The 17200-nt window shown below is 39.2% G+C and overlaps 1 protein-coding gene across 1 annotated transcript in view; it reads left to right on the plus strand.

Moving 5' to 3' along the window:
* Lin9 (lin-9 DREAM MuvB core complex component) overlaps positions 1–17200 on the plus strand; it is a 48118-nt gene that overhangs the window by 10620 nt on the left and 20298 nt on the right. The window contains exons 4-10 of the mRNA XM_041635515.1: positions 341–445; positions 7187–7320; positions 9209–9334; positions 12467–12624; positions 13625–13758; positions 15026–15145; positions 15420–15521. Coding sequence (XP_041491449.1) covers positions 341–445; positions 7187–7320; positions 9209–9334; positions 12467–12624; positions 13625–13758; positions 15026–15145; positions 15420–15521 — 879 coding nt within the window. The remainder of the gene's footprint in view (positions 1–340; positions 446–7186; positions 7321–9208; positions 9335–12466; positions 12625–13624; positions 13759–15025; positions 15146–15419; positions 15522–17200) is intronic.

Here is a 17200-nt window from a genome sequence, read left to right on the forward strand (position 1 = left end):
CTGCAACAGACATCATGTAATAGCCACTTAATATTAACCAACATAATTTGAGTTGGAATTCCAGAACATATTTTCCTGTCTTCACCATGCAAGGTTACCAGTGTGCTACAGAGATGTGGGCTCTAGTTTTAGGTTTCAAATCATTGTAGAAATATATATTTAAATACTTTGCTAATTTAAGATGTTTATTTTGACTTTGTGTACTTGGTGTTACTCATTTATTTGTTACTCATACTCATTCCTATACTACTGATAATGTAGAGTTAGCTGTGTTTTCTAGATTCAATTTGCATTTGGAACACAAACAAGAAACATTCTTTAAACTAAAATTCTATCATAGCCTTTCAGAAATTCAAAAAGAAGTCGACTCTTTTCTGATGAAGATGACAGACAAATAAACACAAAGTCACCTAAAAGAAACCAGCGAGTTGCAATGATCCCACAGGTATGTTGTAGTGAAGTTTGCTGCGCTTAAAGGATGTGCGTAATTGTGCACTGTGATAAAGGTCATATTTATCCTGTTACACTTTGAAGAGCATCCTTTAAGTCAGTATTGCTGCTCAGCAATTGATTTTACTAACCAAGAAAAATCAGTGTCTTATTGATTTACTTAAACTAGATAGGAAGCCATTTGTGATTCTATAAGTATGAAGGTAATGGGTAGTAAGTAAAATAGACTTGATAATATGGATTTAGTTTTGAGTTTTGCACCAAAATAAGTGAGAGGAAAATGTTTAACTCTATCAAGAGAAATATGATGAAGACTTTCGAGAAGAGAAGAATGAAATAGGGTTTCCTTTTCGTATTTTTTATGTATTATTTGGGGGGGGGGGTTGTGGATTAAACCTAGGGTGTCTCATACGCTAGGCAAGTACTCTTCCACTTGAGTTATCTTATTTTAAATATTTTATTTATCCTATTTTATTTTTTGACACTTTAAAAAAGTTTTGGCTGGTGAGTTGCTAAGGGTAAAGACTCTTGCCATGAAGCCAAATAACGTGATTTCCGTCACCAGAGCTCACATGGTGGAAGAGGAGAACTGATATCTGCAGGTTGTCCTCTGGCTAGCATATGCATAATGTGGCACATGCACACACACTCAGAAAGTAAACAAAATAATTTTACAAAGTTAAAGTCACAATGGACATGTAATAAAGGAATGAAACTTAGCTAAGAAAATGTAGCCTTTAGCAATTAATGTGGTTTTTCTCAGACCAGCTTTATAACTTCTGATATATCTCCTGTTTTTCTCTCATTATTTTATAAAGTGTTATAAAACAAGATTTTTCAATACAGTGTTTAAAACTCAGCATTTAGCCTAGGCTGGCCTCAGACTCAATCTTCCTTGCTTCAGACTCCCAGTACTGGGATTACAAGAGAGTACCACCATGACCAACTTCTTTATGATGATTATAATGATGAAATATCATGTTCCATAGACATAAGTACCTGCTAAGCAAATAAAGCATGAATTCATTAAAAGTAAAATGCAAGCTGGGTGGTGGTGTATGCTTTTAATCCTAGCACTTGGGAGGCAGAGGCAGGGAGATCTCTGTGAGTTCAAGATCAGCCTGGTCTACAAAGTGAGTTCCAGGCCAGCCTGGGTTGTTATACAGAGAAACCCCATCTTCGGGCGAGGGAAGACATTGGAACATGCTATCTAATCTGTATGAAAGATTTGTAGAAATTTATATTTCTACTAACAGTCTGGATATATTTTCTCCCATCTGCAGAGATTTTTTTTTAGATTTATTTATTTATTGTGTATGAGTGCTCTATCTGCATGTACACCTTTATGGTAGAAGAGAGCATCAGATCCCACTATAGATGGTTGTGTGCCACCATGTGGTTGCTGGGAATTGAACTCTGGAAGAACAGCCAGGGCTCTTAACTGCTGAGCCACCTCTCCAGCCCGAGTTATATATATTTATTTTTTTTCCAAGAAAGAAATAACAGTTTGTAATGGACTTTGCTTTGTGGGACTGCCAGCTCCCCAATAATGACATGGAGACTTATTATTAATTATGAAAGCTTAGCCTTTAGTTTAGGCTTGTTTCCAACTAGCTCTTATAATCTGTTTCTGTTACTCTGCATTCTGCCTTGGGGCTTTTTAACCCCTCCCATTCACCCATTCAGTATGCCTGAGTTTCTCCTGTCTTGGGCATCTCGTGCAGCTAGATTCCCTCTCGTGCAGCCAGTTCCCCTTTCTCCCACAGAAGTCCCACCTATTCTCTCCTGCCTAGCTATTGGCCTTTCAGCTCTTTATTAAACCAACCAGAAAGTGCCTTTCACACAGTGTGATCAAATATCCCACAACAGCAGGGTTTTTTTGTTGTTGTTGTTGTTGATATTTATTGAGCTCTACATTTTTCTCTGCTCCCCTCCCTGCCTCTCCCCTCCACCCTTCAACCCTCTTCCAAGGTCCCTATGCTCCCAATTTACTCAAGAGGTCTTGTCTCTTTATACTTTCTACTTCTCGTGTAGATTAGATCTATGTAAGTCTCTCTTAGTGTCCTCATTGTTGTCTAAGGTCTCTGGGATTGTGGTTTGCAGGCTGGCTTTCTTTGCTTTATGTTTAAAAACCACCTATGCGTGAGTACATGTGATAATTGTCTTTCTGTGTCTGGGTTACCTCACTCAAAATAATGTTTTCTAGCTCGATCCATTTTCCTGCAAAATTCAAGATGTCATTATTTTTTTCTGCTGTGTAGTAAGTACTCCATTGTGTAAATGTACCACATTCTCCTTATCCATTCTTCGGTCAAGGGGTTGTTTCCAGATTCTGGCTATGACAAACAAAGCTGCTGTGAACATAGTTGAACACATGTCCTTGTGGCACGATTGAGCATCCTTTGGATATACACCCAAAAGTGGTATTACTGGGTCTTGAGGAAGGTTGTTTCCTAATTTCCTGAGAAATCACCACACTGACTTCCAAAGGGGTTGTACCAGTTTGCATTCCCACCAGCAATGCAGGAGTGTTCCCTTCTCCCCACAACTTCTCCAACATAAGTTGTCATCAGTGTTTTTGATTTTGGCCATTCTTTCAGATGTAAGATGGAATCTCAGAGTTGTTTTGATTTGCATTTCTCTGATGACTAAGGATGTTGAACATTTCCTTAAGTGTCTTTCAGCCATTTTAGATTCCTTTGTTGAGAGTTCTCTGTTTAGGTCTGTACTTCATTTTTTATTGGATTATGTGATCTTTTGGTGTCCGATTTCTTGAGTTCTTTGCTGATATTTTAGAGATCAGACCTCTGTCTGATGTGAGGTTAGTAAAGATCTTTTCCTATTAACAGCAGGGTTTTTATTTCATTTTTTATTTTTGTGCTTTTTGAGACAGGATTTCGCTCTAGCTATCGAGCCTGTCCTGGATCTAGCTCTTGTAAATTAGGTTGTCTGCAAACTCACAGTGATCTGCCAGCCTCTGCCTTACAAATGCTGGGATTAAAGGCGTGCACCACCACTGCCCAGCGTAGCAGTTTTTATGGTTAGAGTATTCTTAGAGTAGTGAGATGGATGGCTTAGCAGGAAATGTGCCTGTCACAGAAACTTGTGACCTGCGTTCAATCCCAGGTCCCACAGTGAAAGGAGAAGACTGACTTGCTGATAATTGTCCTCTGATTTCCATGAACATGTTGCACACATGCCCACATGGACATATGCATTGTATGCATGTGCACAATACAAATAAATAAATTTCCTTGAAAATAATTTTGTTTTTACATTAAAAAATTAATTTTCTAAGGTTAGTATGGTTTTATATGTTTGTAATTCCAATACTAGGGAGGCCAAAGTAGGAAGGTTCAAGACCAGGTAAGGCTTTAGAGGTAGATTATTTTCTCCCTGTCTCTCTCTTTTTTTTAAATATTTATTTATTTATTATGTATACAATATTCTTTCTGCATGTATGCCTGAAGGCCAGAAGAGGGCACCAGACCTCATTACAGATGGCTATGAGCCACCATGTGGTTGCTGGGAATTGAACTCAGGACCTTTGGAAGAACAGGCAATTCTCTTAACCGCTGAGCCATCTCTCCAGCCCCTCCCTGTCTCTTAAAAAAAAAAGTTAAAAAAGATAAAAAGTGTTTCATCTCAAATTCTAGAACAGAAAAGGAAACTTGTGAAATCCAAAGTCTGAGTACTAGCAATGTATTGATTTTGACAAATACATCTTGGTTACCTAAGATGAGCTTATCACAGAAAGCTGGATGAAGAATATTTGCAAATTCTTTCTTTTTTCTTTTTCTTTTTTTGGACTTATTTATTTATTATGTACACAGTATTCTGCCTGAGTGTATGCCTGCAGGCCAGAAGAGGGCACCAGATCTTATTACAGATGGTTGTGAGTCACCATATGGTTGCTGGGAATTGAACTCAGGACCTTTGGAAGAGCAGGCAGTGCTCTTAACCACTGAGTCATCTCTCCAGCCCCAAGAGAATTCTTTTTTATTTGTTTGTTTTGGTTTGGTTTTGGTTTTTGAGACAGGGCTTTGCTGTAGTTTTAGAGCCTGCCCTGAAACTAGCTCTTGTAGACCAGGCTGGTCTCGAACCCACAGAGATCCACCTGTCTCTGCCTCCCGAGTGCTGGGATTAAAGGCCTGCGCCACCACTGCCCGGCTGCAAATTCTTTACTATTTTTGCATCTAGTCTTTGGATACAACAGTTTTTTCTTTTTTTTCCTTTTTTTTTTTTTTATTGTTTGAGACAGGGTTTCTCTGTAGCTTTTGGTGCCTGTCCTGAAACTAGCTCTTGTAGACCAGGCTGGCCTTGAACTCACAGAGATCCACGTGCCTCTGCCTGGGATTAAAGGCTTGTGTCACCACCGCCCAGCTCACTTTTTTTTTTAAATAAAGAGTTTACAGTAGTGTAGTGGCTCATATCTTTAATCTTAGCACCCAGAGAGGAGAGGCAAGTAGATCTCTGTGGGCTCAAGACTAACCTCATCTACATAGCAAGTTTTAGGCTAGCCTTAGTTATATTGAAACACTCCCCCCCCCCCCCCGTACACACACACATACAAAAGTTTATAATGAAAAATCTATTTGACCTTAATTCACTATTCTACTTTTCTCATCCAGTTAGGGAGACAGTTTGATTATCCTTTTAAAATATACTTTTAAAACTTTACATGTTGGAGCCGGTGAGATGGTTGAGCAGGTAAGGTACCTGCTGCCAAGCCTGACTCCCTGAGTTCAATCCTTAGGACAGATGTAGTGGAGCAAACTCCCTCAAGGTGACTTCTGAACTCTACGTATGTGCCCTTTCCATACATGATAAGTAAGGAAGTATAATTTTAAAAGTTAAGAAAATTAACAACTTTACATATTGCATGCCTACTATATTGGGAGGCACAGGCAGAACGATTGACTTAAGATCAGGGCCAGTCTGATCTATACACAGATTCTAGGCCAGCCAGGACCACATAGCAAGACCCTGTCTCAGAAACAATTCAAAACAGAACTTTAAATGTGTTTATAGAAATAGATAATTAGCCACACTTAGGAGGCAGAGGCAGGCCGAACTCTTTGAGTTCAAGGTCAGTAAGTTCCAAGACAGCAAGGGCTACACACACACACACACACACACACACACACACACACACAAAAACCCTGTCTCAAACCAAACAAACAAACAAACAAACAAATTGTAATAGAGAAGCTGAAGCGTAGCTCGGCTCAGTTGATGGCTTTCGACGGGGGTGCAGGAGGAGTCAGCTTCCTTAGGGGGACTGGTCATTGGAAGTTTGACCATGCTCTAGTGAGTATATGGACAACACAAAATTAACTAGTTCTTTTCTTTCCTCCCCCCCCCATTTCTTCTTTTTCTTTGGGGTATAGGGAGCAAAAGGAAGGGGGAACGGACATGGGAGGACTGGGAAATGAGCTTAATCGGGGTGCATGATGTGAAATTCCCAAATAATCAATGAAAATATTAACGTTGGAAAAAAGTTACAGGAGTTTGTGTGTTTTTGTTAGACAGGGTATCACTATGTAACCATGGCTGGCCTGGAACTCGCTATATTGAGAAATCTGACCTTGACTTGTGTACCTCACACCTGACTTTGCTTTGTTTTTAATTATTATTGTTCTGACATCTTTATCATTAGTGGAGACAATCATATGACTGCTCTTGCTTTGCTTTACTAATAATTGTGGAATTATATTAATAATTTCCTAATTCTGATCCTTTCTGGCATTCCTAGTGCTGTGTTGTGATTGACTTTTTTTTTTTTATGTTCTACTGATGTTTGACTGTGCCCACCACCTGTCACTGGTTGTGTGGACCATGTTGGCATTGAACCTGACTCTGCCTAGGTGCTAGAATTGCAGGCACACACTACCATGCCTAATAGTGCTGTAGAATAAAGGTTTTATCTATACTTTGACAGATTTTGTTATTTTATACTGACTTCATATGGCCCTACTGTGTACTTTTTTCTTTTCTTTTTTGTTTTTTTTTTTTTTTTTTTTTTTTCCGAGACAGGGTTTCTCTGTGGCTTTGGAGCCTGTCCTGGAACTAGCTCTTGTAGACCAGGCTGGTCTCGACCTCACAGAGATCCGCCTGCCTCTCCTACTGTGTACTTGCATTTGCATGCATGTTCCCCCTCTTGGTCTTCTCAACAGTGTTTTGATGCTTTTGTTGTTGTTGTTGTTGTTGTTTTTGTTTGTTGGTAGGGATAGAACCCAGACAAGCACTCTAACACTGAACTGTACCCCAAACACACAGGAGTTCTTACTAGTTTTTTCTGACCCATGAAATCTAGAAATATTTCACTTGCATCTGTTTTTCCTGCAATAATAAACTGAAATTATATTATAGTTCAAATATAGTGGAAGCAAGTATTTCACTTCCTTTTCAGAATATAATACTTGAGGCTTTAACTTTTTTAAAGTGTGTGTGTGTGTGTGTGTGTGTGTGTGTGTGTATACATAACTGTGAGAGTCACAGTTCCTTCCACCATGTGCTGACCCATGAGCTCAGGTCATCAGGCTTAGCAGCAAGAGTCTTTACCTGTTGAGCCACATTGCCAGACTGAGATTTTACCTTTGTGTCAGGAGGTTTGTGTGTTAATGAATCCTTTTGAGTACTTAAATATGCTCTATCTTTTTAAAAATGCATTCCAGTATTCCAAATGTTCATTTTTATTTAATGAAGCATAATTTATCCTTTTATTTTAATGTAGAAATTTACAGCGACAATGTCAACACCAGATAAGAAAGCATCACAGAAGATTGGTTTTCGATTACGGAACTTACTCAAGCTTCCCAAAGCACATAAATGGTGCATATATGAGTGGTTCTATTCAAATATAGACAAGTATGTATCATTGCACTTATCATTAGTGTTGCTTGAACTGATAACTTTTCCCAATTATAAGCTGTCACCTCTTCTGTAAGTCTACTTTGCTCTCTTTTTAAAAATTTATTATTTACTATGTCTGTACGTCATGTGTGTACAGGTGCCCACAGAACTCAGAGGATGTAGGATCTTCTAGAACTATAGTAATGGGCAGTTGTGAGCCGTTGTGTGTGGGAACTGAACCCAGACCTCTACAGGAGCAGTACGCGCTCTAACTGATGACCCAGTGCTCTAGCCACCCCATCCCCCTTAAACCTTTTGTTTGTTTTAGGAACTAGGACAAGGTCTTATGTTGCTCAGGCTTGTCTTGAACTCTTGGGTTCCATTGTTTTTCTTTTGTTTTGTTTTTTAAAGCTCTGGCTGGCCTGGTAGAGCTGGCAGTAGATCTGCCTGCCTCCCATTGTGGCTTCAACTGACCCTCTTTCTCAGTCTCCCAATAGCTGACCACAGACGTATGCCACTATACCCAATATAATCCATTTCTCTATTCCTTAGTCCAGTTTCATTAATTTCTATTTTTATTACAGTTTTCTCTCTCTCTCTTTCCTGCCCCTGTAAGAAGTTATACATTTTGTGAGAAGTTTTAAATGAAAGCATAATTTCCATATTGTAACTAGCAACTACTATAGAATGAAGATACCCAAAATCAAAGCACCATTACTTGAAGCAAATAAGATTTGTCTTATAAATCCGGAGAAATGGACAGATCATTTGTAGAAGAGTCATCTTTTCATTTACAGCTAGTATTTAGACACTTTATATGGGAATTTTTGAATAGCATATAGAGATTGGCTGAAATCCAATTACTATACAATAGGCTTATTGAAGAATATCTCTGATTCTAATCTGTCTCCTGCGCCCATTATTGGTGGTTACTTGGTTGGCTATTGATCTGTACTTCCCTTCTGTTCTCCAAAACTAGTTAGTTACTCAGAAGCTTGTGAAGTTCATAGATATTTATGTTCATGTGTCATTATTAAAACTGAACCTTTCATTTCTCAAACTTATAATTTTTGATGTTTTTAAGAGAATTTCATGGTGTCTTGGTGTGCTTATTTGGGAGTCACCAAAACTACCCCAACCCTCTAGAGTGTTCAGTGTTCTAAGACTTGGCTAATCCCACAGAGGAGAGAACTCCTTGGTAATGGCTTTTCCTTTGGGGCAAAGATACTTTCTAGCTAATATTGTTTGTCTTTATCAGTTGTAATGCCAGAGGCTAGTCCCAGACAGAGATCTGAGCAAAATACATGGTCTCCTGGAGCCTCGGATCTAGACTGATTCCTGAGTGTCTTAACATTTTAGATGTTTCATCTGCTAAGTACCTTCTCAACCCTTTGAATTTCACCTGCTTATGATTTAGAAGTGATTAGTATGATATAAAAAATGAGAGTGTGTGTTTTGTTCTTGAGGCAGGGTTTCATGTAATCCAGGTTGATCTCAGACTTGCTTTGTCGCTCTGTAGCTGTGGACAGTGATGTAGCTGAGGCTGGCCTCTGGCTTCCGATTCTCCTGCCTCTTCTGCCCAAGAGCTGGAATTAGAGGCATGGACCACTGTACCTGACTTTGAAGCTATATTTTAGATTTTATTTAAGAAAATAACACATTGGGGCTGGAGAGATGGCTCAGAGGTTAAGAGCACGGACTGCTCTTCCGTAGGTCCTGAGTTCAATTCCCAGCAACCACATGGTGGCTCACAGCCATCTATAATGAGATCTGGTGCCCTCTTCTGGCACCTGCATGGAGGCTGAACACTGTGTACATAATAAATAAATAAATCTTTAAAAAAAAAAGAAAGAAAAGAACACATTAAGTATTAACTGATAAAAAAATTTGATTTGTTTTACAGGCCACTTTTTGAAGGAGATAATGACTTCTGTGTATGCCTAAAGGAATCTTTTCCTAATTTGAAAACAAGAAAATTAACAAGAGTGGAATGGGGGAAAATCAGGCGACTAATGGGGAAACCACGGAGGTAAAAATAACTTTTTTGTTTAAAGTTAATAATTAATAGTATCAGTACTACCATGGCTCTTTTTTTGGGGGGGTGGAGTAGTACTCACTGTGTAGTCTCACTTGCCTGGAATTCACTATATAGACTAGACTGGCCTTGAACATACAAAGATCCACTTTGCCTTTGCCTCCCAAGTGCTGGGATAGAAAACATGTTCAACCACATGCAGTACCTTAATTTTTTAAATATTCAAATGACTAGTACCAAAACATAACTTTTCAGAATAATTGATTATATGTTAATAATATATTACTAAACTATGAATGTAAGTGCATGTATTCTTAGAATGAAATTTCATCTTTTCCGATCACAGATTTTTTAACATATTACTGTTGTAAAGATTTCTTTCTTTTTTTTTTTTTTCGGTTGTGAGCCACGATGTAGTTGCTGAGAATTGAACTTAGGACCTCTCTGGAAGAGCAGCCAGTGCTCTTAACCTCTGAGTCATCTCTCTAGCCCCAAAGAGCTCTTATTTTAATGTATATTTTTTTTCTTTCCAGTTCCAATGTTACTGTATTAAATTACTTATTTCTTTTGCGTCCATCCCCCCTTACCAATTTTACCCATCAATCCATCTGCAGAGTATCATGTTGTCTCTGCCTGGCCTCAGACTCAAACTGGTTTGTATAACCAAAGGTAACATATTTGTACACACACACACACACACACACACACGGATGGAATGGTACACTTGTGAACGTCAGAATAATATGTGGGAGTTGGTTTCAGTTATCTTCTACCATCATGCAGGCCCTGGGTTCAGACTCAGGTGGTCAGACTTTTTGGCATCCTTTACTTGCTAAACCATCTCATCACACCCCTTTAATAGATTTTTTTAATTCTTTGAGAATTTCATACATGTATACAATAGAATGAAGTCATGGTAAAAGTTTGTAAGATTTTTTTCTTCCTTAAGAAAGTCAAGGAATGTATAGTTGGGTGGTGATGGCACATGTCTTTAATCCCAGCATTCTGGAGGCAGAGGCAGGTGGATCTCTGGAGTTCTGGTCTACAAGAGCTGGTTCCAGGATAGGCTTCAAAGCTACAGAGAAACCCTGTCTTGAAAAAACAAAAAAAACAAAAAAAAAAAAACAAAAAAAAAAGAGAGAGAGAAAGTCAAGTTATAATACAGATTATTAATGTAATAAACTTTCAGAAATACCCTAATTTCAAAACTCATTTGTGAGCTGAGCTGGGTGTGGTGACTCACACCTTTAATCCCAGCACTCAGGAGGCACAGGCAAGCAAATTTCTGTGAGTTCGAGGCCATCCTGGTCTACAAAGTGAGTTTCAGGACAGACAGAGAAACACTGTCTCGAAAAAACCAAAAAACTAAAAACTAAAAAACAAACAAACAAACAAACAAAAAAAAAAAACAACCTCAGTTGAGGGGCTGGAGAGATGGTTCATTGTGAAGTGCACTTACAGACGACCAGATTTCATTTCAGCCACCATGTGGTAGCTTATAACAACTCGTAACTTCCAGTTTCAGAAGGTGTGTTACCTCCTCCTCTGGATTCCTTGGAAACACACTATAAACACATATATGTATGATTGTATGTATGTGTGTGTATACACATGTTGCAGTGAGGGACTGAGGGCCACTTGTTTATCCTGGCCGCCCGTCTAGCTTACACCCGAAATAACCACACAGAAACTGTATTAATTAAAACACTGCTTGGTCATTAGCTCTAACTTCTTATTGACTAACTCTTACATATTAGTTTAATCCAGCTCCATTAATGTGTGTATCACCACGTGGTTGTGGCTTACTGGAGATTCTAACTGGTGTCCATCTTAGGCAGAGGATCCATGGCTTCTCTCACTCTGCCCTTCTTCCCAGCATTTAGTTCTGTTTTCTCCATCTACCTAAATTCCGCTCTATCAACTAGGCCAAGGCAGTTTATTCATTAACTAATAAAAGCAATACATGAACAGAAGAACCTCCTACATCATACACATACACACATGAGTTGATGCAAGCCAGGAAGATCGCTCAGCAGGTAAGGGACTTGCTGCCAATCCTGGTAACCTGATTTCAATCCTGGGGGTGAGGTGAAAGGTGAGAACAGACCTCCTTAAGTTGTGCTCTGATTTCCACTTGCACACCATGCTGTACCTTTCACATGCACACACTCTGAAATAAATAAATGTAAAAACTTTTTAAAGAATCAGTGGTGAAATTGCATTTAGTCACAATATAAAAAGGAAGGAAAAAAGTGAAACTACCAGGAAGGAACTCAAAAGTAACATGTGCTATTCATGAACAAATGTGAAGACACATAGTCTTGGGAAGGAAGATTCAACATCTGAAATTAATCTGTAAATTAAAACAGCTGTAAAACTATCAGTCCCCTCTTTCAGCCTCCATGCTTGAGATCAAACTTAGGTCTTAGAGCGTATTAGACAAATACAAGACATTCTGCATCAATATACATTCCAAGCCCCTCGCCACATTTGTTTTTATAATGAGTTCATCCTAAATTTTATATTTGCATAAAAGGTGTGAGAGCAGATCTCTGAGTTCACGGCAAGCATGGGTTGGTTATATAGTGAGTTCCAGGCCAGCGAGGGTGACATAGTGAAAACCACGTCTCCCACTCCAAGGTCAAGAGAAGTCAAGTAAAGAAAGCCTTTAAAAAACAAAGAAATGAAGGACAACATTTATCAGGTATCAGCTGAAGTATTAAAATAGTCATTAAGATTAACAGTACTTGCCTTGAACTGACAGAGGTCCACCTGCCTCTATCTCAGCATGCTGGGATTAAAGGCGTAAGCCACCACACTCAGCCTCACCTTATTCCTTGAGACTCTAGTTAGTTTGTTATAGCGATCCCATCTCAGCCTTCCTAGGTACTTAAAGGCAGGCCGTGCCCAACTAGCATTTACACAGGTTCTGGGGGTCCAAATTCTTGTCTTTCTTGCATAGCAAGTACTTTAACCACTGAGCCATCTCCCCAGCCCCCCAAAATTTATCTGATTATACACTTCAAACATAATTTATTATATTTATACACCTACTATAAATACAGTAGGTGTGTACTATAACGCCTGGCCTGGCTTGGTTTATATGATGTCTGTAATTTATTCTAGATGTTCTTCTGCATTTTTTGAGGAAGAGAGATCAGCATTAAAACAGAAACGGCAGAAAATCCGGCTCTTACAACAAAGGAAAGTTGCAGATGTTTCACAATTCAAAGATCTCCCCGATGAAATTCCTCTGCCCCTGGTAATTGGAACCAAAGTTACAGGTAAGTGAAAGCAGGTGGTTGAGTCACCTGCCAGTTGTAGCTAAGGCTGCATCTGACTCTGCAGCAGTTCACTATAGTAAAGGAACAGTGGTCTGAAGAGCTGGCTCAGCGGTTAAAAGCACTGGCTGCTCTTCCAGAGGACCCAAGTCCAATTCCCAGAACCCACATGGCAACTCACAGTTGTCTGTAACTCCTGTTCCAGGGGATCTGATACCCTCACACAGACATACCTGCAGACAAACACCAACGCACATAACATAAAAATAAATTATAAAATAAAATCAAGTTGAAAATAAACTACTCTTAATGTGTCACTTAAAAGTATAATATCCAGGGGGCTGGAGAGATGGCTCAGAGGTTAAGAGCATTGCCTGCTCTTCCAAAGGTCCTGAGTTCAATTCCCGGCAACCACATGGTGGCTCACAACCATCTATAATGGGGTCTGGTGCCCTCTTCTGGCCTTCAGGCATACACACAAGACAGAATATTGTATACATAATAAATAAATAAATATTTTTTTTAAAAAGTATAATATCCAGCCAGGTGTGGTGGTGCCTTTAATCCTAGTACTCAGGAGGTGGAGGCAGGTAGATCTCTGTGAGTTCGAGGCCACCCTGATCTACAGAGGGAGTCCAGACAACCAGAGCTATATAGAGAAACCCTGTCTCAAAACAAACAAAAAGTATGCTATCCAGAGTTCCTTTGTTAGTTTTTTACAGGTTCATCCTCTAAATGGTGATCTTTTTGGTAGCTATCTGATTTCATTTATGTGTCAAATTAAGAATCAAAAAAGCTTTGTTAATTCTCCAATCCTAAAATAAAGTACACAGTCATGTTAGTGCTGGGATTAAATGAGTGCGCCACCACTGCCCGGCTCATGTTAAATCTAGTAGATAGTGATACTGTATTTTTTTATGGTTTAATCGACATGTTTAGAACAGTTTATTTGACAATTCTTTGCATGTACTAAATATGATAATGCGTTTGTTTCTTTTCTCAGCACGATTGCGTGGTGTTCATGATGGTCTGTTCACTGGTCAGATAGATGCTGTGGACACTCAAAATGCTACTTACAGAGTAACTTTCGATAGAACAGGGCTTGGGACTCACACCATTCCTGACTATGAAGTACTTGTGAGTAATGTTCTATTAAACTTAACTACAATATTTTATAGTATATTTGTATTTTGTGCCTTTTAATTATTTTAGTATTTTTTTATAAATTGTCTTTTATTAGAGAATCGAGGTTTCAATTCAAAGATGCTTGTGATTCCCCAACCCTGTGTACTAGATCTCTGGAGAACTGTACTTATGTCCCATTTCCAAAAACTAGGACCCTCTCTTGTGCTTTATGCACACAGTGTCTTACTGTGACAGAATGATTGTTGCTGACCAAGTAATCTTGGAATCTACACATTTTCATTCTAGCCATTAGGGTAAGGTATAGTCAGTCAGTCCTAAATTTAAAATAGAAAGTAACTTCTTGGACTTTCAGTGTTTTTCTCCTGTTCTGTTCTCACATTTATGTAGGGTCAATATCTTCACTTTTTAAAATTATATTTTTATAGACAGGCAGTGGTGGTGCACACTTTTAATGCCAGCACTCGGGAGGCAAGCTGTGAGTTTGAGCCAACCTGGTCTACAAGAGCTAGTTCCAGGACAGCTTCCAAAGCTACAGAGAAACCCCGTCTCGAAAAACAAAAAACAAAACAAAACAAAAATTACATTTACATTTTTATTTATTTTGTGTGTGTATGTGCGTGTGTGTGCTTGTGCTCACACATACCACAACAAGGTCAAAGTACAACTTGTGGGAGTCTGCTGTCCTTCCACCATTTGGGCCCTAAGAATTTAACTCAGGTCATCATGCTTGGTGGCAGGTGCCTGTACCCACTGAGCAGCCCAGTCCCTTCACTTTTCGCATAATAAAAATGCCATAATATTCATCAACTTATTTAAGGCTCTGAAACTGGATTTTGTTTCTCAGTCAAATGGAGACTAGAATCTAGGTCCTTTGATGCTCTAATATGCATTAACCTGCTGAACTTCTTATCAGTCTTGATTTGTAATGTTGTGGAAATTTGTGTGTGTGTGTGTGTGTGTGTGTGTGTGTGTGTGTGTGTGTGTTCGTGTTCACATTCTCAAGTGTACTTTGGATTGAATCCAGGGCTTAATGATCACTGAACTACATACCCAGTCTTACGTGTTTTTTTAGTATAATAATTGCTGAAGATACAGCTTAGTGGTAGTACTTGCCTAGCATGTGAAAGGCCCTAAAAACTGCTAAATAAATTAATTTTAAGACTATAACTACAACCAGATTAGTGAGATGCTATATCTCAAATTGATATACAATGTTTACAAAGTCTCCAAGTTTTATGCATTATTCTCTTTTCCAAAGAGTAATGAGCCTCATGATACAATGCCAATTGCTGCCTTTGGACAAAAACAGCGGCCTTCTCGGTTTTTTATGACCCCTCCACGGTTACATTATACCCCTCCTCTCCAGTCACCAATTACGGTAAGTATTATAGAAATGAAATGCCCTCAGTAATGTAACTATTGCAATTATAAACTGTTCTCATGAAGCACATATTACAACTACTTCAGGACTTGAGAAGCTACCACTATCTATATTATTTTAACTGATTGGCAGACATTAAAATAAGTAAATAGTTCCTCCAATTCTGGAATTATTTTCTTTGTTATTGGATTTAATGTAATTTTAATTAAACAGAATTTTTACTTTATCTAAAGATACTGTCAGTGATTAGATGATTCTTTCTGTCCCACAGGATAGCGATCCTTTATTAGGACAGTCACCTTGGAGAAGTAAAATTTCTGGCTCTGACACGGAGACGTTAGGAGGCTTTCCAGTAGAATTCCTTATCCAGGTGGTGAGTCAAGACTTGTCCCTTGCAGCAATCTTTGAAAGAAATACTCAAGGAGAACTGTAAGCCAGGGGAACCTCAGTATACATTGCCCTACTGTCTGCTAGCCTGATAGCATTATTGGTGTTTATGTATTTGATTTTTTTGTAGATGTTTTTATTTTGTTTTGGGGCTTTTTTCTGGGGTGAGCAGTTTTAGGTTCATAACAAAGTTAGGATGACTATAAAGATATTTCCCATAACCCCCTCTCACATGTGTAATGTCCTTCACCAGAGTGTGCATTCATTATAGTCAGTGAGCCTTTGTTGTTATCCTCATCACCCAAACAAAATAAAAGGAAACAAATTGATGAAGGAAATATATGGGTTTATTTATACTTTGGGCAAACCTGGGAAAGATTCCTACTTTCTTTCCTCCCTTCCTGAAGCAGTGTTACAGTTCTATAGAAAAGATGAAACTAGCCGGACAGTGGAGACTCATGCCTTTAATCCCAGCACTCAGGAGGCAGAGGCAGGCAGATCTCTGTGAGTTCAAGGACAGCCAGAGATACACAGAGAAACCCTATCTCGAAAAAAAAACAAAAACAAAAAGACAGAAAGAAAAGATGAAAGTAAAGCCAGGGAAATTGTGCAGGGTGGTTTTACTGTGAAGTCAGCCACCAGCGCTAATCCCCTGCCTGGCCCGCTGGCACCAGGTCATCTTGGACTTTCCTTTTCTCCAGCATATTGGTTCCTGTGGACGTTCTGACAGTCCATTGTTTCATTGTCTCTAGATAGGGGAAGGGATGGTTATAAGTATCTCCCTGGAGTATTTGAAACTGCCAGGACTCTATCTCTCCTACTCAGCTCAGGAGCACAGTGATACCCCCACCCCTTTTTAACAGCCCAGTTTCAAGGGGTTTGGTGTATTGTGCCATCTATTTAGTGCTGGGATTGTGTTTCATTTTTCTGTAATGAGTTAGTCATTGATTCATTATATTGCTGATAGGTCTCAAACCCCAGGACAAATGGCTGAGATGCCCATTCACATCAAAGTGAACCTGACCACCAGGTTCTCGTAGCACCTCTTGGTCTTTACCTGTTATGGGGGTATGCCAGCCAGAAGGACTCTGTAACAGGTAGGAACTATGGGAGGCAGGGAGAACCTGGCAGTCAGTGTCCCCTTTGATATGCTAAATAGTCACCTCAGCCTTTCATCCCAGGGTTTTGAAACTTAACAGTTGCAAATATGAGGTCTAGAGAGATAGTTAAGAGCACTCAGTGTAACTCCCCTTCCAGGGGTTCCAACATCCTCTTCTGGCCTCTGCAGGCACTGCATGCATGTGGAACATAGACATACATATAGGCAAAACACTGGTACATACAATAAAAGTTTTTAAAATTAAAAATAAATTACAGATCTTTATTTTAAAAGATTGTTGAGATGCTCATTTCATCCTTTTTTTCTTTTGTTTTTCTTTTTTGTTTTTTCGACACAGGGTTTCTCTGTACCTTTGGAGCCTGTCCTGGAACTAGGTCTTGTAGACCAGGCTGGCCTCAAACTCACAGAGATCCGCCTGCCTCTGCCTCCCAAGTGCTGGGATTAAAGGCGTGTGCCACCACCGCCCGGCTTTTCTATCTTTCTTTCTTTGCTGGTTAGCTGAAATAATTGGATAAGGAAAAGCATCACCAGGCATGGACCAGCAC

The sequence above is a fragment of the Microtus oregoni genome, unplaced genomic scaffold, assembly GCF_018167655.1.
Source record: "Microtus oregoni isolate MIOR12 unplaced genomic scaffold, Mior012 000047F_ref0000412, whole genome shotgun sequence".
Lineage (NCBI taxonomy): Eukaryota > Metazoa > Chordata > Mammalia > Rodentia > Cricetidae > Microtus > Microtus oregoni.